The sequence below is a fragment of the Chamaea fasciata genome, unplaced genomic scaffold (assembly GCF_029207755.1).
Source record: "Chamaea fasciata isolate MVZ Bird 193981 ecotype frontalis unplaced genomic scaffold, bChaFas1.0.hap1 SCAF_11, whole genome shotgun sequence".
Lineage (NCBI taxonomy): Eukaryota > Metazoa > Chordata > Aves > Passeriformes > Sylviidae > Chamaea > Chamaea fasciata.
In genome coordinates, this window is record NW_027094096.1 from 17,120,177 (window position 1) to 17,139,690 (window position 19,514).

The 19,514-nt window shown below is 49.2% G+C and overlaps 2 protein-coding genes across 2 annotated transcripts in view; both read left to right on the top strand.

Annotated features, from left to right (window-relative positions):
- Nucleotides 1-8,678: 8,678 nt before the first annotated feature.
- CUNH2orf72 (chromosome unknown C2orf72 homolog) lies at nt 8,679-14,657 on the top strand. The gene is made up of 3 exons (XM_066193866.1): nt 8,679-9,249; nt 11,687-11,803; nt 13,056-14,657. The coding sequence occupies exons 1-3, from the start codon at nt 8,679-8,681 to the stop codon at nt 13,145-13,147; spliced, it is 780 nt and encodes a 259-aa protein (XP_066049963.1). The 3' UTR covers nt 13,148-14,657.
- A 1,455-nt stretch (nt 14,658-16,112) lies between these two features.
- Nucleotides 16,113-19,514, top strand: part of PSMD1 (proteasome 26S subunit, non-ATPase 1) — a 66,921-nt gene continuing 63,519 nt past the window's right edge. The window contains exons 1-3 of the mRNA XM_066193425.1: nt 16,113-16,198; nt 18,284-18,327; nt 19,377-19,450. Of these exons, the coding sequence (XP_066049522.1) occupies nt 16,183-16,198; nt 18,284-18,327; nt 19,377-19,450 (134 nt within the window). The 5' untranslated portion in view covers nt 16,113-16,182. The remainder of the gene's footprint in view (nt 16,199-18,283; nt 18,328-19,376; nt 19,451-19,514) is intronic.

The window sequence follows — 19,514 nt, forward strand, 5'->3', positions numbered from 1 at the left end:
CAGAAACACTATGTCCTGGCAGGTGCAAAGCCTCTCTCATATTTCACAATAGTAGTTCTGGTAGAATCCCAGAAAATGACCTCTTGAGTACCTGGGCAGCACGTGTGCCCATAGTGTCTGCTTTGTAAAAATTAAATAGATTTTCATGGCTCTGTGGTGTCCAAGTGGTAACACTGTTTTCTCAGCCAGCCTTATCTCAGCACATCATGTAGGGCACTGAGCATCTTCACAGCCCTTCCGTAGTTCTTTTAGATTTGCTGAACAATCAGGTGGTGAAAAATGAATTTAGTCTTGAAGTTCAAGGCTCAGAGTTTCTTATCTCTGAAAATCCCCACAAAATACTGGGTAGTTTAAAAGGAAGTTTGAGGCGGGTACAGGTTGTCATGGTTGCTGCTGATGTCACAGTCCTAAAATGATTTGTGGATACCTTTGTGAGGGCAGTTCCACAAGTAGTTCCATCATTTTTAGTGCATCCCTAGTTGGTCAGGCAGGTGAGTCTGTTGGCTCAACCACACCTCGAGCCCATTCCAGTGCAGTCCCTCCTCCTCAGGGTATGACAGCTAGCTTTCTTCTCCCTGCCTGGCCCTGCTGCCAGGGTGTGTTGGGGAGCCCTCTGAGCTGTTGGCTTTGCTCATCTGCAGTGGGCTGGTATTTCATGGCTAATCCTCTTCTGAAAGAGGTGGGGTAGTTGTGTGTGCAGAATACATTGTTGGGTAAATCAAAACTTCATTTTGAATTGGAATTTAAAAATGACCCAACTATTTAGCTCTAGAATGGAAATTATTTTGCTGGACTGAAACACCTAAGCCTGCTGCCACTGCTGTGCTTCACAGCAGGAGAACCTTTGCCATGGAAAACTGCAATTTTTTAGCATGTGGAGAGAAAATGCACCTTGTGGGATATTGGGCCAGGTCAGGTAGGGCTTTTAGTCTTCCACAGCTACCAACAGGCTGGACACATTGGATTCAAGGAAGGATGGATGGGATTTCCAGCATTTAAACATTACAGAGGAAGGAGGAGGAAATACAGTGAGCAAAGTAGCCTGTAAAAACAGGTTGGTAGGCCTGTAGTCACTACCATATAGTTGGATTTTGCTGATGAGAAGGTAGTGAGTCCTTTTGAGTTTAATACAAGATGCCCAAAAATATGTAATCGTCCCTTCTCTCTCCCCTTTCATTTCTATTGTACCTGACTGCCAAGGTACAAAGCCTTTTTCTGGAAGGTCCAACCCCAACTAGCACATGGCTGCCATTTGTGAATCTTAGTATCAAAACTGCTATTTTCACATTCATTTGGTCATACCCAACCCAGTGTCGGCTGCTCAGAGCAGCAGGTGTTGCCTGTTTTGAGCCTGTGCTGTGCAATTGCCTTTGTTACTTCCATTCCTTTCCCCAGCAGCACAGTAAACTGACGTGTGAGAGGAAGCTATGGCATCCAAGGAGCCGGCCTCTTTTGTGGACAGAACCACCTGGGATTTCCTCAACCTATTGGACATGCTGGGGAGCTAGAATGGACGGGTGGCTGTGATGGAGGTGGACCATGCTGACTCGAGCTCCTTCACTGCTGGTGGATTTTACCCGGGACCTGTGTGGCACAGGGGACATCAAGCACAAACCACAGCAGGCAGAGAATGAGGGAAAGAAAGAAGAGAACCTGGTTCCCCCACATCTGATTTTTACGCTATGGCAAGCCAGTGTGTTGAAAAGGCTCATGCAGTGGGATCACCTGGAGGAGGCTGTCCGGGATGTGAGGAACCTCCTCCCCTGCCTGCCGAATGTGCTGGTGCTTGTTATGATCCGTCCTGAGTCCCAGGAGCAGCTGGACCAGGCAGCGAGAGCACTGAGGAGAATGCAGTGCGTGCTGGATGGGGCCCTGCAAGTGACTGTGGAGACTGCAATTTACAGCCCAGGCCAGCCTGGAGGTGTCCTGGAGGCAAAGAGAGCTGCCTGTAGGGCCCTGAGAGAAGCCTTGAACTGCCATGAATGTAACTGAGTAACCCAGCTGAACAGAGGGGTGAGGGACACAAAAGCATGCCCAGGGCAGTCTGAGGGACGGTGTAGACGGAAGTGGTGCTTTTCACCTGGATTCAGATAGAAGAGGGAAGACAAAGCTGGACCTTGCAGCCAATATGAGCCAGAAATGAGAATGAGGGTTTACATACTGGGATGGGGATGGACAATGTGTCCAAGCCAAGTGTGTTCCCTCTTCTAAGTCAGATGGTGTTGGCTCTTCCTTGCCCCAAAACACACATGGCAGTGGAAACACTCCTCAGTGTAACAGCTGCAGTTCTGACTCCCTGCTGGAGCTTTCTGTAATGATGTTAACTACTCCACAGCCTCACTGAGTTCTTCACTGGAGGGATGTGCCAACATTTTTGGGTGGCCACAGGCCTTAGCTCTAAAAGGATGATGCCAGGTGTTCTGCTATCATTTGTGTTTCTTCCCTTAGAAGTCGACTCCCAGGAGCCATTTGTTATTTCGCTCCCGGAGCTCAGATACTGCCGAGTTCTGCCTGAATGTAGGCAAGAGAAGGTATCAAAGACAGAGAGAGAATGAATTCCCTTGGGCAGCAGAATCTGTCAGGTTGGTTTTACCGCTGTCCTGCTGGATGTCCCTTTGCAGAACACTTCCTTCCTGGTTACTTGCTTGTCTGCCTGGGCCTTCTGCATGGATGAGATTCAGTGTGTGGCTGCTGCCAGAAGGGGACACTGCACCCTCAGCATTGCACTGTCCTTGCCACAAAGCTTGGAGATCTTTGCTGCATTGGCTGAACAATCTGCCCTGGGAAAGTTTTATCAAAAATCACAGTTTCTGCCTTGCATTAAATGCCATGCTTGATTATCAAAATGTCCCTAAGAAAACTGCCAGCAGAGAAGGAATCAGAGCAGGCCACAAGCCTCTAGATTTTAAACTGACCCAAAAGGGAAACAGTGAGAGAAACTCAAGACTAAGGCCTCAGACCATGCTCTCTGAGGAAAACCTGAATGCCGGAGCCTTTGGTACATGGTTCTCATCAGGAACAAAGCTCCTGAAATTCCCCAGTGTTCTTTGTAGCAGGGAGTTGACCTTACATACAAGTGGATATGCATCCAGCAGATTGAGTTTCTAGGATGGGTTATTTTGGATGGGAGGAACTGTGGGAACAGTAAAATATTTTTAAGTCAAATTACATAATAGCTGACCTCATTTCCCATCCTTTCTGGACATGGCAAAGCACTATAGGTAACCACACTTTCTTGCATTAGGAGTTTATATGTATTTTTTCTGGTGTTTTTTGTAGGTCTTCTGTCATCCTAAGATCTTCATTATCATCAAAAGAAGGATTAAAAACCTGATATTTATCTCATATCTCTGTTTCTGTGTATCTATAAGCTTTAAAGCTTATATCCAAGACTGAAAATCTTGGTGAAGCTGCAGGTTTGTGCAGTTTGGTACAGAAGGGGTGGGATTCGAGGGTGGTACAGATCCTGTAAACCAATGTTTGTCAGAGAAAGGATTGTGCAGGTTATTTTTCAAATATGGATTCTTTCCAAATCCAATTAAGGATGTGGCTTTACAAAGCAAAACAACCTTGCTGTAAGTGTTTGGGTGGTGCTGGTGCTTGGCAGACTTTTGCATGAGGTGACCCAATTGCTCTGTTCTGGAAGAGACTTTCCACGAGCATTTCCACAAGATGAATTCGGCCTTTCATTACTGAGGACACTGGATTTTGGTCAAGCTAATGAAGAAACTCCCTTGAGTCAAAGCAAGACATGTACACGTTCAGGCTGTTTGTGAGTGAAGAAATTTTGGCTTTAAAAGATCAACATATTAGGACATCCTTAAAGCAAGAAGCCACAATGAGGTCCTGTGTCCCTATTATTTCTTGTACCATCTGGAACACACAGATAAACACCCAAGTCCAGGCATAGTCCATGCAGCTCTCAAGTTTCTCCTCTGGCAACATGTTTGTACTGTGTCCAGGCACTTCTGTGCAGGGTGATGTGGGGCACTGTCAAGATGAAAGGGGGAAGAAACTCTGAGATGTGGCTGAAATTCTGGCCAGAGCTTGGAAGCACAGGAATGCCCTGCAAGGGCAAATGATGTAGCCACTGGCATGTGTGGCTGGGATAATGAGGAGTGTGGTCACCCAGAGAGCTGAGGAGGAGAGGAGGCAGGAGGCCGTCCATGGGTGCTCTCAATCTGCACCCTTGCTGCATTCTCCACCTAATCCTGGGTGGATACAGAGAAGTCTTAGAGTGCCCTGTAGTGTACCAGAAGGGCCCCTTTGTGGCCTCCTTCAGGCCTGGCAAACCAGGCAGATCCACACTGACCTAATCTGCTCATTCAGCAACTCCAGGGTAGCTGATGGATCTGCCCTTTGCCTTATAAAAGAGAGAAGTTCTGAGAACTTGGGAGCTTGGCCTTGCCAAGGGACTTTGTGAGAAGGAAGTAGGAGGATGCATGAGGGAGGGTTAAGGAGGCAGGAGGGGCTGTGTCTGTGTCCAGAGGTCCCAATTATTGGCCCCCAGCTTGGTGAGGTCTGAGGTGATTTTTAAGAGGTACTGCTAAAGGTAAGTGCAGAAAAGTTAGACTGTTGGTATCGAAGGTATGTGTGTACTGGGAAAGAATGGAGACTGGTGGCTGTGAACATTCTATTCATGTGAATATTCCCAAGCTAGTCTTGGGTCCTGTTTCTAAACCAAAGGCAAGGATCCAGCTGAGGAAAGCCAGAAAAAAGGCCAGAAGAGGCAGCTTGGTCCTTGGGTCTGATTTCATACTCAATGCCACTTCTTCAACATCTTCCAGTGGAGGATCCAAGTGTGGAATAGTCTTAGAGGCTGCCTCCATCTGTCTCTAAGAGGGCAGGGAAGGACATCCCTCCTATTGTGTGACCAGGACTGACCAACACTTTGGGCTCTCTGTGCGTGGCCCTGTGCCACGTTTCCATCCTCCTCTTCAGCCATACTATCCTACGCCCCTCTGCCATCCAGAAGGGGATGGTGACTCAAGGAAACATGAGGAAACTTAGGACAACGATAGAGATGGGCAACTTTTAGAGGGAACAGAATTTTGGAGAAAAGAGACAAGAAAATGTTTGAGGTTCCCCACCAGGAAGCCAGGCTGTGTCCCAGCCATGGGGTGCCAGGGATTTCCCAACTTTATTTGCTTATGGTGTGTAACCTCTGCCGAGTGGAGCCCAGAGGGCTGTGATGACTTGGATGGATCCAGACCAGGGCTGAGCTGCTACAGGCTGCCTCAGCTGGCCCTGGAGCTGGCTGGGATGAGGGGACCTGGGTCAGAACAATGTGACCATCCAGTTTGGATTCAGTTGTGACTGAACTCATCACAGAAAGGGTTCATGTCTGGTTTGATACAAAGTTCAAGCTACAGCGGGTGAAAAGTGGGAAGGAGTTTGGGTTCAGGGGCCAAAAGATTGAGGGGAAGTTGGGGAAGGTTAGTGGAGGGAATAGGAAGAGCTGTGGAGGAGTGAACAGGAGGCAGGCCAGAAGGGAATCAGTGGCACTGGATGTTGGGAGCAGGAGTGGGGTTTGGGGTATTTTCCTCTCTTGCAATTACCTCCTCTGCTACTTCTTTGGGGGACCCAAGGAGGTCTCCATGGATGAAGAGCTCAGTGAGTGCTGGTGCCCTGCAGCAGTGCCCTGGTAGCAGCTGGTAGCGCTACACAAGTAAAGCACATGCTTTCCAGCATCTAGTAAGGATGTGTTTTTCAAAGTAATAATTGAAGCAAGTATGGAGAACAGATCAGTGGAGGACCAAATGTGCAAAGTTTGCTGAGGCTTAGCTTGTCTGCAGCCAGTTTCAGCTCCTACTTGGCTCAGAGGTTTTTCCAAGTGTCCCCATGAGCATCAAAGCTACTGAAAGGTAGAATTTATTGAGCTAGGCTGGGTCATTGGAACTGAGCTCAGAACAGCTCCTACAGATTCTTTCTTGCTCATTCAGTCTCTCTGCTCTTCTGTCAACGAAACTGGTATATGAGTCCTTTTTCCCTGTCCTCTTTTTGCTCTCTTCAGAAGAAAGGTTAATCTTGGTAAATGCTGGCTCTAATGCAGCGGACCTTTTTTTTTTTGTTTAGGCTTCAAGGCACTACTAATACATATACCAAATTTGTTTCACTGAACAATGCATTTTCACTCCTTTTGAAGTAAAAAATGAACAGACGTTTTGTCTGCTCAGGACAGCTATGGGCATATGTAAGGCATGTGATGACCCTCATTTGGGGCTGTCCATAGTGATTCTTAACAACTGTGACTGTCAGATGGATGTTTGATGGAGCCAAGTCTTCTAAGTACATCTGTGTTTTTGCTCAGATTCCTGACTCGGGGCTCTGAAAGCATTTTGTGGGGGACTACAAATGCTGCTGAGCTCATGACTGCCTCCGAACTGTTTGAGTTGTACCTCTTTAAGTAACACAAAGGGAGTTGTATGTGTTAGATCTTACCCCTGTTAATGAGTAAAGAAATGTAAACAAGGTTGTTTGGGTATTGTGGGTGACTTCACCTTTCCAATCAGCCTCTGCTGGCAGAGTTACATGTGTAACCCAAAATAAACGAAAGAATTGCAGTGGTCATGAAGAACAGCTCTACGTGGCCCCAAATATTAGTTTTTAGTGGCTGTACTGGCAGTTTGAACATTGAGGCCACTGCAGAGAAGTAGCCAGTGGAGTACCTGAGTTAGGAAGAAAACTCCAATTTTTTCTATACCTTCTCTGCAGGAATTTTCTTCATAAATCTGGGGAATTTCCAGCTAGAAAGCCAACTTCCCAGTGTGTGAGGCTTCTTGGCATCTCTAGGCAAGTCACTGGCATTGTGCTGCTCTGGGAGAGCTCCGTGAGAGCCGTGCTGTAACGGTCTGCACGTCAGCCAGGCTTTAACCAGTACTACCACACCACAGGCTGTGCTGGCAGCTCATGAGGAGTTTAAACACTCTGTGGATCTTGTGGCAGTTTTCCAGAGAGATGAGGGTTTCTTGGGACCAGCACATGTTCCTGTCCTCTCCTGCTGCTGACACAACTCATGATGCTGATTACACCCTGGGCTTTTGTCCATAGGACCATGAACAGGATTCTGAACAGATGAGAAGAAAACCCTTGTAAATACAAAATCTGGGCAACACTAAGGCCAGACCTGGCTGCTGAATTATGTCTGACTTTGTAGCCCTCCCATGTTGACAGCTACTCTCAGGGCTACCACACTGGCATGGAAGCATGGGCTCTTGCAAACCCTGATTTTTGGAATTGGAGCCTAGTCTTCCTGGTTTATCTTCCCCTTTTTGCTCTGTCCCATTTGCTTATCAGCACTTGTCCATGAGTAAATTCCTTTTGCTAGGACCCAGGGCAGAAAGTTCCTCTTGAAGCCCTCATCCATGATGCTAGCCTGGGGCAGTGTTTGCTGAGCCTGCCATACTGGGGGAAATAATTTCCTTGGATTAAAATTGGTGTCACACTCTGACTTTGCCAAGCTGCCACACCACTGTTGTGCCTGGGGATCAGCCTGTGGCACATCCCTTCTGCTGTGGCTGCTGATCTGCTGGGCTCTGGCGACAGGTGGCCGTGAGTATGGACAGGCAGCAGGCACAAGACCTCAGCCACATTTGTGGCACGAGTGTACCTGAACACACGTGTTGGGAATCACTCATCCACAACAGACGTGGATTTTGGTTCTGCTTTCACCCCCAGTACACTCAGAGACTCCTCCACCCATCCCACAAGAGATGGTTTGGCTCCAAAAATCCTCAGAGAGCAGTTGGCCAAGGTGACTCTGGCCGTTTACACCTTTGAGCTGTTTATCCCTTCCCAGGTTCTTGCGATAAGACATAACCTGTTCTGATACGGCATAGGGGAAGTATTTACTGCCTGCCATGGATTGGAACTTCCCCATGCAAGTGTCAGGGCTGGGCACAGTTCCTTTCATTCACTGTCGGCTGGCAGAGATATGTGTAACAAGTGCCAGCACTGAAGCCCTGACTAAAGCTCTGTACTTATCCCTGAAAACATTTGTGCTTTGATGGGATGTAGTGATGTTGATGCTCATGGGCCTGTGACTGCAGGCTGTGTTTTGCGTGGAGGTGGCAGAGGGGAAGTCAAGGGTCACTGACTTGGGAAGGGACTCAGAGATGCAGCATGTGGTGTGGGGGCTGCAGCTCAGCTGAGAGCTTGTGACCGGTGGGGTGGGTATGTCCTTTGAGGGTGTAATTGTTTCCCAAAGTGGAATTGTTTCCAGGGGTGGCTATAGCCTGGCCATGCTGTGCAGCAGCATGGCACACATGATGCCAGAGAGGCCACTCAACTGCTGCCCTGGGGTATGAGATGCCACACCATAGGGGGCTCCTTCTGAGCCGCTCCACAGTGCAGTTTTTTACCTGAATTTTATCAACTCCTCATTGGCAACAAGACCAGCCCGTGCGAGGGCTCTGAGTCTGGTCGTGTGGCAGACCCGGGGGCTCTTTACTACCCTCTCTGCCGTGCCCACCCGGCAGCAGGCAGGGGACTGTTCACCGCGGGGTTGTGCGGGTCCCTGGAGGGGGCTGGATGCGGAGAGGATCCTTGACACCCTCTCTCCCCGCTGCCCTGGGGTGTTGCTTTGCGCGGGGTCGGGGCTGATGCCCGGTGTTGGTGCCGGGTGGCGGGGCGGGTGCGGGCCAGGGGGCGGTGCGGAGCCGGGGCTGGGGCCAGGGAACATGCGGGTGCGGGCCGGACAGGGAGCACGGCGGGGAATGGCGGCGGCGGACCTGCAGGAGCTGCGGGCGCTAGTGGAGCGGGCCGGCGGCCGGCGGGCAGTACTGCTGGTGGCCGAGGTGGTGGAGGGGGCCCCGGCGGCGCCCGCGCTCGCCGCCTTCGCCCGCGACCTCCTGGGCGACGAGACGCCGCTCGCACCGTGCCCGGGGCCGGTGCCGGTGCCGGGGTACCGGGCGCGGCGGGCGGCGGGCAGCGGGCGGCGGGCGCTGGCAGCGCGGCTGCTGCTGGTGCTGTGCGGCGGCGGGGCGGCGCGGGGCCGCGGGGCGCGTACCCGCCTGCGGGAGGTGGTGCGGGACGTGCGAGGCCGCCTGCCCGCGGGGCCGCCGCCCGCCGTCGTGGGCGTCCTGCTGCCCGGCGGGGACGGAGAGGACGCGGCGGTGCTGGACGCGGCGCTGCGGCAGCACTTCCCGGCTCCCGGCACGGTGCAGGCGGCCCGGTACAGCCCGGGCAGCCCCGGCGATTGCCGCGGCGCAGCCTGCCGCGCCCTGCGGGCCGCCCTGCAGCACCCCGCAGGTACGAGGGTCGGGGGACCCCTCCCTCCCTCGGGGCCCGGTTTTTACAGTGGGATTTGCTCCGTTTTCCTGTGGGATCATCCCCTTCTCAGTGGGATCTACCCCATCATAATGGGTTCTGATTTCTCCTCATGGGATCTCCCCTACAATGGGGTCAGGCTTTTCCCATTAGGATCCCACTATTCCTGATGGGATCTTCTCCCCACCCAATAGGATCGGGCTTTTCCCACTGCGATTGGATCACTCACTACTGGTGGGATCTTTACACATGCACAATCCAATCTGCCTTTCCTCAATGAAATCTTTCATGCTGGTGGATCAGAGCCTTTCCAATGGGATCTGCCTGGGTAAGGTTCCCAGACGTGGCAGCCCGGGTGGACAAACTTCCCAGCAGTTTGGGAAACACTAGAGTAGCTCATGGATGACAGGGATGTGGCAGCTGACAGCAGTGACATTGTGGCCATCCATGACACGGTGGCCTTCCATGCATATTGCACGTGTGTTTTTAGGGGAAGCTGGACAGTGATGTGGCCTGTGCTGTAGGGTGCAGGCAGGACCTGACCTTCCTGCAAGAGGAAGATGCTTGTGCTGATTTTGCATAATAAATAAGTAACAACAGCAAGTTTTTGTTTGAGCGTAAAACTGTATGTCAGGGTGAGGATGGCAGGATGAAAGCTGAGTGTCAGCCAGGCCTGAGGAACATTTGCCCTGGGGTGAAAGGGGAGTCGGGTTTGTGTCAACACAGGGTGATGGGCAGTTGGGCAGGCTCTGCTCTCACAGCTGCCACATAAAACACTTTAATCTTTGCCACTGCTTGTCTTGGGCTGTCTCCCTGTCCTCCTCCCTTTCATATTTCCCCACTTTTATCTTGCTCCCCAGCATTTCCAGGGGCTTGGGTGTTTTGCTGTCTTGCTGGCTTTACCTCAAGGGATCCTGCCACTTGCCTTCAGCACCACAGGGTTTCCTGGGATCCCTGGGACATGGGGATAATTTGCTGCAGTTCAGGTGCTTCTTTCTGTCAGCTCAGCCCAGAATCTTGGATCTGAATGTTGAGGAGTTTTGAGGTGGCTGGTGGCGAGGGCACAGGGCTGTCTTCTGCCACCTCTCTACTGAGGCACACACAGTCCTCTTTCCAGCTTCTCTCCTTTCACATGCTTTTGTCTTCCTCACATTGTTCCTGCTGCAAGAATTTCTGGTGCACTCCCACCAGACACCCGTGAATCCTTCAGTTCTGGTTGCAGCAGTCTGGTGGGACAGCAGCTGCAGAGGCAGAAAAGCATCCCTGCATACCTTTTACTGCCTTGGCACTTTGCTAGTGCTTGACTCAGTACATGTATTTTTGTGTCTGGCTGTGGAGAACAAGGAGCAGGAGTTGGATCGGGTGTTACAGCCTGTTTGGGTGTGCTCATTCACTTCTGATGCTCTGCCTGCTGCTCTGAGTCATGTAAGTGTCCCAGGACCTGTGTGGGTAATGAGGACACTCATCACCTTCAGCGTTCAATCTTAGGTAGGGACAAGTTCTTTCCATGCTTCTGTGAGCTTTACCTTCCAAAATTTCCACCTGGACAGAGGGATCCCAAGCATAGCTGTGCCTCCAAAGAGCAGTTGAACACTTCAGCCAGTGCACCCCAGGCAATGCACTGGAGTTTTTTGTTTGTTGACTGCCAGAAAGACACTGAGCCCTTTAGTGTTGCAATGGCTCGATAAACCGAAGGACATTGAAGTGGTTTATCATTTGTTATCTGATTAGGAGGTGAAAGGCTGGATGATATTTCAGTGGGGATGCTGAACTGCTGCTGTTGGAGACCATGTAAAATACGCTGCTGTAGTATTTTACAGGATGCTGCAGTGTTTTACTAAAATGGCTTGAAAGTCTGTAGTAACTTTGTTGTCTTCTAGAATAATTACCATGCATTGACCACATGCTCTCTGCAATGTGCAAGCAGTTACGGCTGCAGTTTTTGGTGTGCTGCTGCAAGACAGCATGTCCCGCAGGTCTCCATGGGAGGGAAGAATTGCTTAATTAAGCAGGGAGCAGTAAACAGGTTGACGTGGTAGAAGCTGTGTGACAATGCAAAAGGAAAACCTTCTTCTGTGGGAATTCTCTGTGTCAGTCCCCAGCCTTGCCACGTGTGCCAGCCAAGCTCCTGCCAGATTTCTTTTGCTCACTCTCGGCTGCCACATCCAGGTTGGTTTTGGCAGTGAGGTGGCAAAGTAGAAACTGACACCAGGGACAATTTTCCAGGATAGCAGAGAGATTTCAGCCAAAAATATGAATTGCCAGGAGTTGCTCTGTGCTTTCCACTGATGGGTTTTGTGGAGCGGACCTGGTTTTGTCGCTAGGACGTGTTTTGTTGCAAGGCTCATGGAGGGAGAGGTTGAGAAGCAGCAGGGCTGACCTGCTACCAGTCTGAACTCATCCTCTCTGGTTTATTCAGAAAACATGAAAGACAGGGAGAGGTGGAGGCTCCCATCCTTTCTGCAGTGCATTTCTTGGAACCAGAGGAGCTGGAGAAAAGATTATGAAGCAAAAGCTGAAAACAACATTCATGAAGGTATGCCTAGCCCCCTCCCTTGCACTCTGCTGTGATTGTCAGTAGTTCCTCATGATTCCCTGGTGGTTCTGGTGCCCAAACCCCTTGCTGGTAGCCTCTTCCAGCTATTTCCAGCTCTGCAGTTGACCTTGCTTCCCTGGCTGTGGTTTAGCCCAAACCTGAAGACAACCAGCACATGTGTCTCCTTTGTTGCCATCTCCTTGTTTTCTGACCTTTTGCTTGTCTAAACGAAACCATGCTGAGTCTGGTGCCCAAATATACCTCTGGAAGCACTTCTGAACTCAGCTGCATTTTGTTTGAATGTCTGGAAGCAGAACTACTCTCTGTCTAAGGAAAGACTTGGAAGCACTCTGATATTATGTGATGTTTTCTGCAAACATGGGTGGAAGGAGTGTTCCCAAACCATTTGCTTTTGGGGCTGGCAGAGAGAAGGGAGAGGGCAGTCAGCCATGGGCTCCCCACTCCTAAAGGAAAATTGTTCAGGTAACATATAGCATAGCATTCAGCCTTTGTGCATGGTTGGAACTTTGGCTTGCACTTCCCAGCAGTGACTTTCTTTCTGCAGGAGTGCCTCATGCAGGAGGCTACAAGTTGTGTGGTGTGGAGATCCAGACTGTACTACGAAGCACAAAGAGAAGGGAAAGCTCCTTCACTGTAAAAAGAATAGAATAGAATGTTATATTTCCATTTAAAAGGAACCTACAATAATCATCTAGTCCAACTGCCTGACCACTTCAGGCCTGACCAGTTTTTAAAGGATGTTATTAAGGTCCTTGTGCAAGTACCTCTTAAATATATAGAGTACTTAAAGAGATATACAACTTAATACTTAAGAATACTTAAAGAAAATACAACTGACATGTATGCCAAATTTATGCAGATTTGAGGCATGTGAGACATGTGAGAGAAATGAGGCTTGGGAGACCCACTCTCCATGGTCAGAAAACTGAAGTGCCTGTTCCTGCTGTCAGTGTCAGGCAGGCAATACCCTGTTGGCCATGCAACTTGTTTTAAGATTGCTGAGACTTCAGGAGGCCAGGAAATGTGCCCTGCGCTCCTTTGCTCTATTTGCTGAAGCAATGTTGAGTTTGTGAAACAAAATGAAAATCAGTTTTGAAAGAAAATCACCTGTGTTTAGGTTGTGAGTATACACCAATAGCTTCAGCCCATGCTTTCTTTTCATTTTAAGCTGCATTTTCTGGGAGGAGGGGTTTTCCATTCAGGTCTGCCTTGACCTCTCTGCTCCCTGCAGATGACCTGCAGGACCCTGAGGAAGAAGTGGCTCTGGCCAGCCTTTCCCCCAATGGAATCTGCGAAGAAGCTGCTGGAGGCGCAGGCACCTAGAGCTGCTGGGCATCCAACAGTCCACATCCCAGACCTGCCCCGTGTATTTGGAGCAGTGGGATGAGGAGCTGGTGCAGGCCCTCTCCTCCAAGAACCCACAGCTCCAGGGAAAAGCTACTTGGCTGAACTCATCAGGGTCTTCTGTAGCTGCCACCAGCCCCGAGGGTCCGTGCCAGAGCCATTCCCTCCTGTGCCCTGCTGCCTTGGGGCACCTGGAGCTGCTGCTGGACACTGGACTTCTAAGAAGCCCTTCAGGATGTACCCCACATCCTGGACAAAATGACGTTGAGGCTTCGAGTGTGAAATGCAGACACCTGTTTGAAGAATGAGAAATGTTTTCTAACTCTGAGCAAAGCCCCCTGCTGAGGTTGCTGGGGCTGGCCTCCCTGGCAGACTGACTCTGCTGCCTTGTTTTGCTGCTTTATTAGTGCTTGGAAGTTCCTACCCTCTTTGTGGGGAGAAAAAAAAAAAAAGAAAAAAGAGAAAAAAAGAAAAGAAAAAGAGAAAAAAAGAAAAAAAAAAAAAGAGAGACAAGTAACACAGTGGCTTGGAGACTGCACTGGGTCTAAATGTCAACTCTTGGATCTACCAGCTACTGAAAAGGCTTGAGTGTAACAGTGTAACATGAAGAATGCAGTAACAGCCCAGCCTGAGTGGTAAGAATAACATGAAAGATACTGATGGTACTGGCATCTAGATCAGAGTGGGGTTTGGGAGCAGGATCTGTCCCTCGGGCTTGTCCTGGTGCTCATAGACAAACTGAGGGACGCCTGGATTGGAGGGGTGGCAGGTGGGCACTAAGGTGTGGCTGGTGCTGGATGGGGCTACAGGGGAGGGCCATTTCACCTGAGATATCTCCACAGGCATGGTGGCACATCTTGGAGGTGGCCTGCAGCACAACAAGATGTGGCTGTTTCATAAATAAAGACAAAAATATACAAGTTATCTGCTAAAGTAGTTCCAAAGGGCTGCCTGTAGCCTGTGGGGCAACACAACAAACTAGAAATCTTTCGTTTACGAGGAATATTACTCTAATGCTAAGAATATCTTTTGAATTCTTTATGCAACATAAAAGAGGTCTTGTTTTATTTTGAACACAAGCTTGAGGCTGGCTTTCCTTTAGGAGTTTCCTCCAGCTCAGATCAGAGATTTCAACCTGCCTACCTCTACTTTGGGTTAGTTGCCAAAGTGCATCCTTTGTGCATGTCTGTCCTCTCTCTGGCTCCTTGTTCCCCACTGGCAGCAGAAGTGTCTGGAGTCCTGCCAGCTCTGGCCAGCACTCTCCCCTAGCAGTTTGCCTTTATCATCCCTCTGGCTCTTACCTGGAGCAAGGCATGCTGCTCTGCAGAGAGGGCATTGACCCACTCTCCTTCCAGCCCCCAAGATTTCTGTAGGATTTCTGTGCTTATGACCCGTGGAAAACACAAATGTAACCAAGTGACTTGGTGTGTGTGTCTGTATGACTGGCCCTGAGTCTCAGCACTGAGCACTCAGAGCATCTTGGTGAGATTAAGGTTCCCTCCTGCTCCATCCCTGCACAGCCCAGGTTGCTGTGCAGGTCTGTATTTCCCAGTAAAGCCCTTGGTTAGGTGGTTCAAGCAGGACTCACCAGCAGGAATCTTTATTCTCTTGCAGCATTTAGCCTTTGCTGCTAGGCATTCTCCAATGAAGAAGTGGTCCACAGTTAAACCTCCCTTAGTGCTGCAAATCCACTGGATTTATTTACTGGTAATTTTTAGGTAAATCACACAAGTTTACCCCTGCAAGAGAGTGGTGGAAGTGGATGAACTGCCAGGCTTTAGGAGATGTGACTCAGAATACATTTGACCAAAAGTATTGTTTTTCTTTGACTGAGGAATAAAAGTGAGTGACTTGATTTTTTTTCTTTTCTCTTTTCACTACCTGTGCACTTGCAGGTGTAAGCAGATAGTTTTCCATGTTTAATTGACTGAATAATTTAAGGGCACTATTACGTGCTTGTTGAATAAAGACATTTAATTTCTGTATTGGAATGTGCTTGTTTGCCATGGTGTTATCCTTAAGGTAGCACTATGCATAGCTTAAATCATATTTATCTTGGCTTGAAAAATCTGGATATTGGGATGGAATGGAAGTGACCCCGGTGTCTGATATGCAGAGGATCAGCAGAACTGAGAGCAGCCCAGGTGGGGCAATGGAGAAGGCTGAAGACCTTAGTTGCCCAGGAGCAGAGCAGCCCCTCTTGCCATTGTAGGGAGGAGTCTGATAAGCTTTCATTAGTAACTTTCACTAAATGATACCATTATGGATCCTCAAGAAACTCAAGCCCTTCATAGGGTATTTCTTCCTATTCAGTAACAACAAGGATAAATGAATGCTGCCGAGGTCTGGTCACTTTGGTCTCTTGTGTGTGGCATCGTTGCTCCTGAGCTGGGCTTTCCCTGGTGCAAATCCACCAGCCCGGTTACCCCATCTGTCTTGCGCAGCAGAGGCGCCGGCAAGTGGTGTCAAACGCATGGGAGAAAATCGCTGACCCTCGCACTGCCATGGACGCCCCGTCCCCCTGAAGATGTCCGCGCACCGCGGGCGGCCTGCCCTGGCAGGGGAAGCAGCCCTTTCTCTGGGCACGGCACAAACGCGGGCACGGGCGGGGTCACTCGTGGGGAGCTCACAGCTCCGGCCCCGCTGTTCCAGGCAGTGTTGCGGGGTTTGCGGGCGGGGGAGGCCATGAGGAGCCGTGAGGGCTCTGGGGGAGCCCCGAGAGGCCCGCGGCGGTGGCGGGTGCCCGTGAGGGGCCGCGGAAGGCACAAGGCCCCTGGCGGCAGGGCTGCCCTCTTCCTGCCTGCCTGTTTCTCCGCCGTCCCGCGCAGGCGATCACACGGGCACCTTTCCCCGGCGCAGCGCGGAGCCGCCGGAAGAGGCCTTTGGCAGCACTTCCGGGCCGGGCAGCGGCGGCGGCGGCAGAACCGCGGCTGGGGCGGACCGGACGCGACCCGACCCCTCCCGGACCCTTCGGACCTCCCCGAGCCCCGCTCCGAGGGCAGCCGGGCGGCACCATGATCACCTCGGCCGGTGAGGCAGCGGCGCGGGGCGGCGTTGTCCGCCGGGGTTTCGCTGAGTCAGGGCCGTGACTGAGCACAGCCGCGGCTCCGCGGGGCCGCCCGTCACGGGGCTCCGCCGCCCCGCTCACCCCCGGGCGGCAGAGAGAGCCCAGCCCGGTGCCCGGCCGTCCGGCACCACCGGCCCTCGAAGCCGTGTCCGTCTGCTGCCGGTGTCTCACGGGGGCTCCGGTGGCTTTGCGGTCCCCGGGAGCGGCGCGGGCGTCCCGCGGTGTGAGCGGGAGGGTTCGGCTGCTCCGAGGGAACGGCGCATCTTCGGTGTCAAACCGGGGGCCACTCGGGAGGTGCAGCAGGGACTTGAGAGGGGGAGGAGGAGAAGTTTGGCGTTCAGAAACGCAAATGCCTTTCGTAAGAAACGATGGTCTAAGGAGTGCGGGATAATGAAGCGTGTGAGGAGTTGGATGTTACGCGGTGTTTGTCCATCTGTTGGGAACTTGAAAGTGTAAAAAAATATGGAAGGTATTTCCAGAAACACTCAGGCTAGAAATTAACATGTGGCTGGTTGTGGCTTAACATGTGCAGAGCGTGACAGTGTCCAGGTAGCTTTCTCTTCCTGAACCCTTTGCTTTGTTTAAGTCTTTATTTTAATTGAGGAAAGGTAGGAGTTAATTTTAGAGGCGTTTTAAAAATGTAAAAATGGTATGTGGGAGTGAGGTTCATAGGTGGTGTGTAGGAGTGAGATTGTGTTCTGATAGATCAGGTAAATTCAGGAACTTATTTAAAATAATAATAATTAAAACAAACCAACAAAAAACATGAAAGCAAACATTTGCTGCAGAGATGCAGGAAAGAGCTGGAAGGAGCTAGAAGTGTGATGAGTACTGAATCTGCCTTCTTTACCTGAGAGCCACGTTGGTGTTCCTTCAGTTCCTGTTACTGATGGATGTGTGTCCAACCTGTTTTTTAAAAACAATACCTGGTAATAGAGATTCTGCAACTTCATTAGGCAAAGGAATAAATGTGAGAAAACTTTTCAGATCATTAAACTTCATTCTTTGAGGCTTCACTAAAGTTTGGTGTTACTGTTAATATCTGATACAAAGATCAGATTATTCCCTTCCTGCTGGCAGCTGCCCTGAGCTCTGCACCCTTCCCAGGTGTCTGTAGACCAACCAGTTATAAGCCTGCAGCCACCCTTCAGGGCCTGACTGCCAGAGCTGCCTGGCCCCAAACACCCTGCTTTGTTCATGACCCAGACGTGGTGCCCAGCCCTGGGCTTTGCCCACTGGGTGCCAAGGGCAGGGAAGGTGCCTCATGGGTCTGCCAAGAACTGCTCTCACGCTTCTGTGTGAGGTTTGGGTTCTCTGCCTCCCACTGCAGCCAAATGATATTGTTGATCATATTTCATCTTAACCCTCTGTACTGTTCAGATTCTACGTCTGTACATTTTGGGTTGGACCTGCACATGCTCCTTTTAGATATGTCAAGATCTTTTGGAAGCCCAGTTCAGCCCTGCAAAGGCTTGCTGGCCTTTCAAGTTTCATGTGTTTTTTTCAGATTTAAAGAAGCTGTCAAGCTGTACAACAGATAAAAGATTTCAAGCAGTGGATTGTATTGGACTTTGATCAGATCATATTCCAGCCCTTTCCCCTTGCATCTTTGCAATCTGACAATGAAATGAAACCACCTATCCCTGTTCTTCAGATTAAGCTCGTATGAACATCTTAGTCATGTCAGTTCAATAGTATTTCTGTAACTGTACAAATGTTCTTGGACAGGATCAGCAGTCAGAAGCATAAAGTTGTGAGATACATCTTCTCTTATCCATGAGGCTAGTTTCCTTGGCATGGAAAAATTCTTTGTTTACCCCTAGAAAGGATCACCTTCTATAAATAATGTACCTTTTCAGTTATAAATTCGGAACTATTTAACATTATTTTTAATACAAACTTGAATTTGATCTTTGAAGTTTTGTACTGAAGATGTAAAATCAGCATTCCAGAGACAGCTTTCCTTCCTGTTCTGTTGGTTTTGAACTGAATTACAAGCTTACTTCTGATACAGAGAAACCAAAAGTAACTATGATTTTGTTTTGCAGCTGGAATTATCTCTCTTCTGGATGAAGAAGAGCCACAGCTCAAGGTAAGCTCTTCTATCTGAGAGCAAATAACAGCAAATGCATTATGTGGAGAGCTTAAATAAAAAAAGAGTAGATCTCAGTAATTTATGGTTGGACAGCAACAGGTGGGCATCAAATTGTATCTAGCCTGAAAGCTAAAAGAAAGGGTTTAAATAAATGATAACAGATTGCAAAGTTCTTTGTTTTGAACATGGATCAAACAGGAGCTTCAAATGCAAAAATCTCTGTTCATGAAAGTTCCCATCTCTCTGGTAGTAGTGGGGCTTTGTTACTTAAAATTATTCCAGAGACTGCATTTTGACTATGTAAAATTCAAAGCTGAAGAACAGGTCAGATTTTTAGATTAATTTAACCAATGTAGAACTTTTTAGATTTTTAGAAAAATTTAACCTATGTAGAACAAAATCACATTTACAGTTTTCACGTGACAAAAACCCACAGTAATAGTATGAGAAGAAGAAAAGAGCAACAGAAACTTTCCAGTGTATAGAGGGTATGAATCCATAGAACACCAACACTCTTGAGTGATGGTGTGTTGATGGAACATGCACTTTTCAGTATTTGTAATTCCCTAATTGTTTTTCTTGGATACAGACGTAGGTAGTGATGGATCTGAATGATCCCTGATTTTGCTGTGACCTGATTACAAGTGAGCTGGTTGTGGTTTGTTTATCATCTGAAGAACTGTGTCCATATAGATAAATAGAGTTGGCTGCTGTAGGCCACAGATGGATTCCATGTGCTACACAAAGGTTGTCACAATTTCATCTATCAGACACATCAGTCAGTCATTCCTCAGAGAGAGGCCATGGAAAGGAATGCTGGAGTTGTCTTACCTGTGAAGTGAACAGCTCTTTTTTTGTAAGGGACTTGCAAAGATTAGTGAATGCTTGCAAGGATCTTTTAAAATAGAATTTGCTGTTGAAATGGGTCAGTGTTCATGATATTCATCCTAGAATGTATTTCATTTTTACTGGGGAAAGGTAAATGCATTTTTAATATAATGTAACCTTTTTGTTTGTTTGTTTGTTTTTCTGTTTTTCTTTGGTAGGAGTTTGCTCTTCACAAGTTGAATGCTGTTGTCAATGACTTCTGGGCAGAAATCTCTGAGTCAGTGGACAAAATGTAAGAGAAGACATTTAATACTGCTGAAAAAGAACATGAGAATGAAGTGGATGTAGTTCTGGTA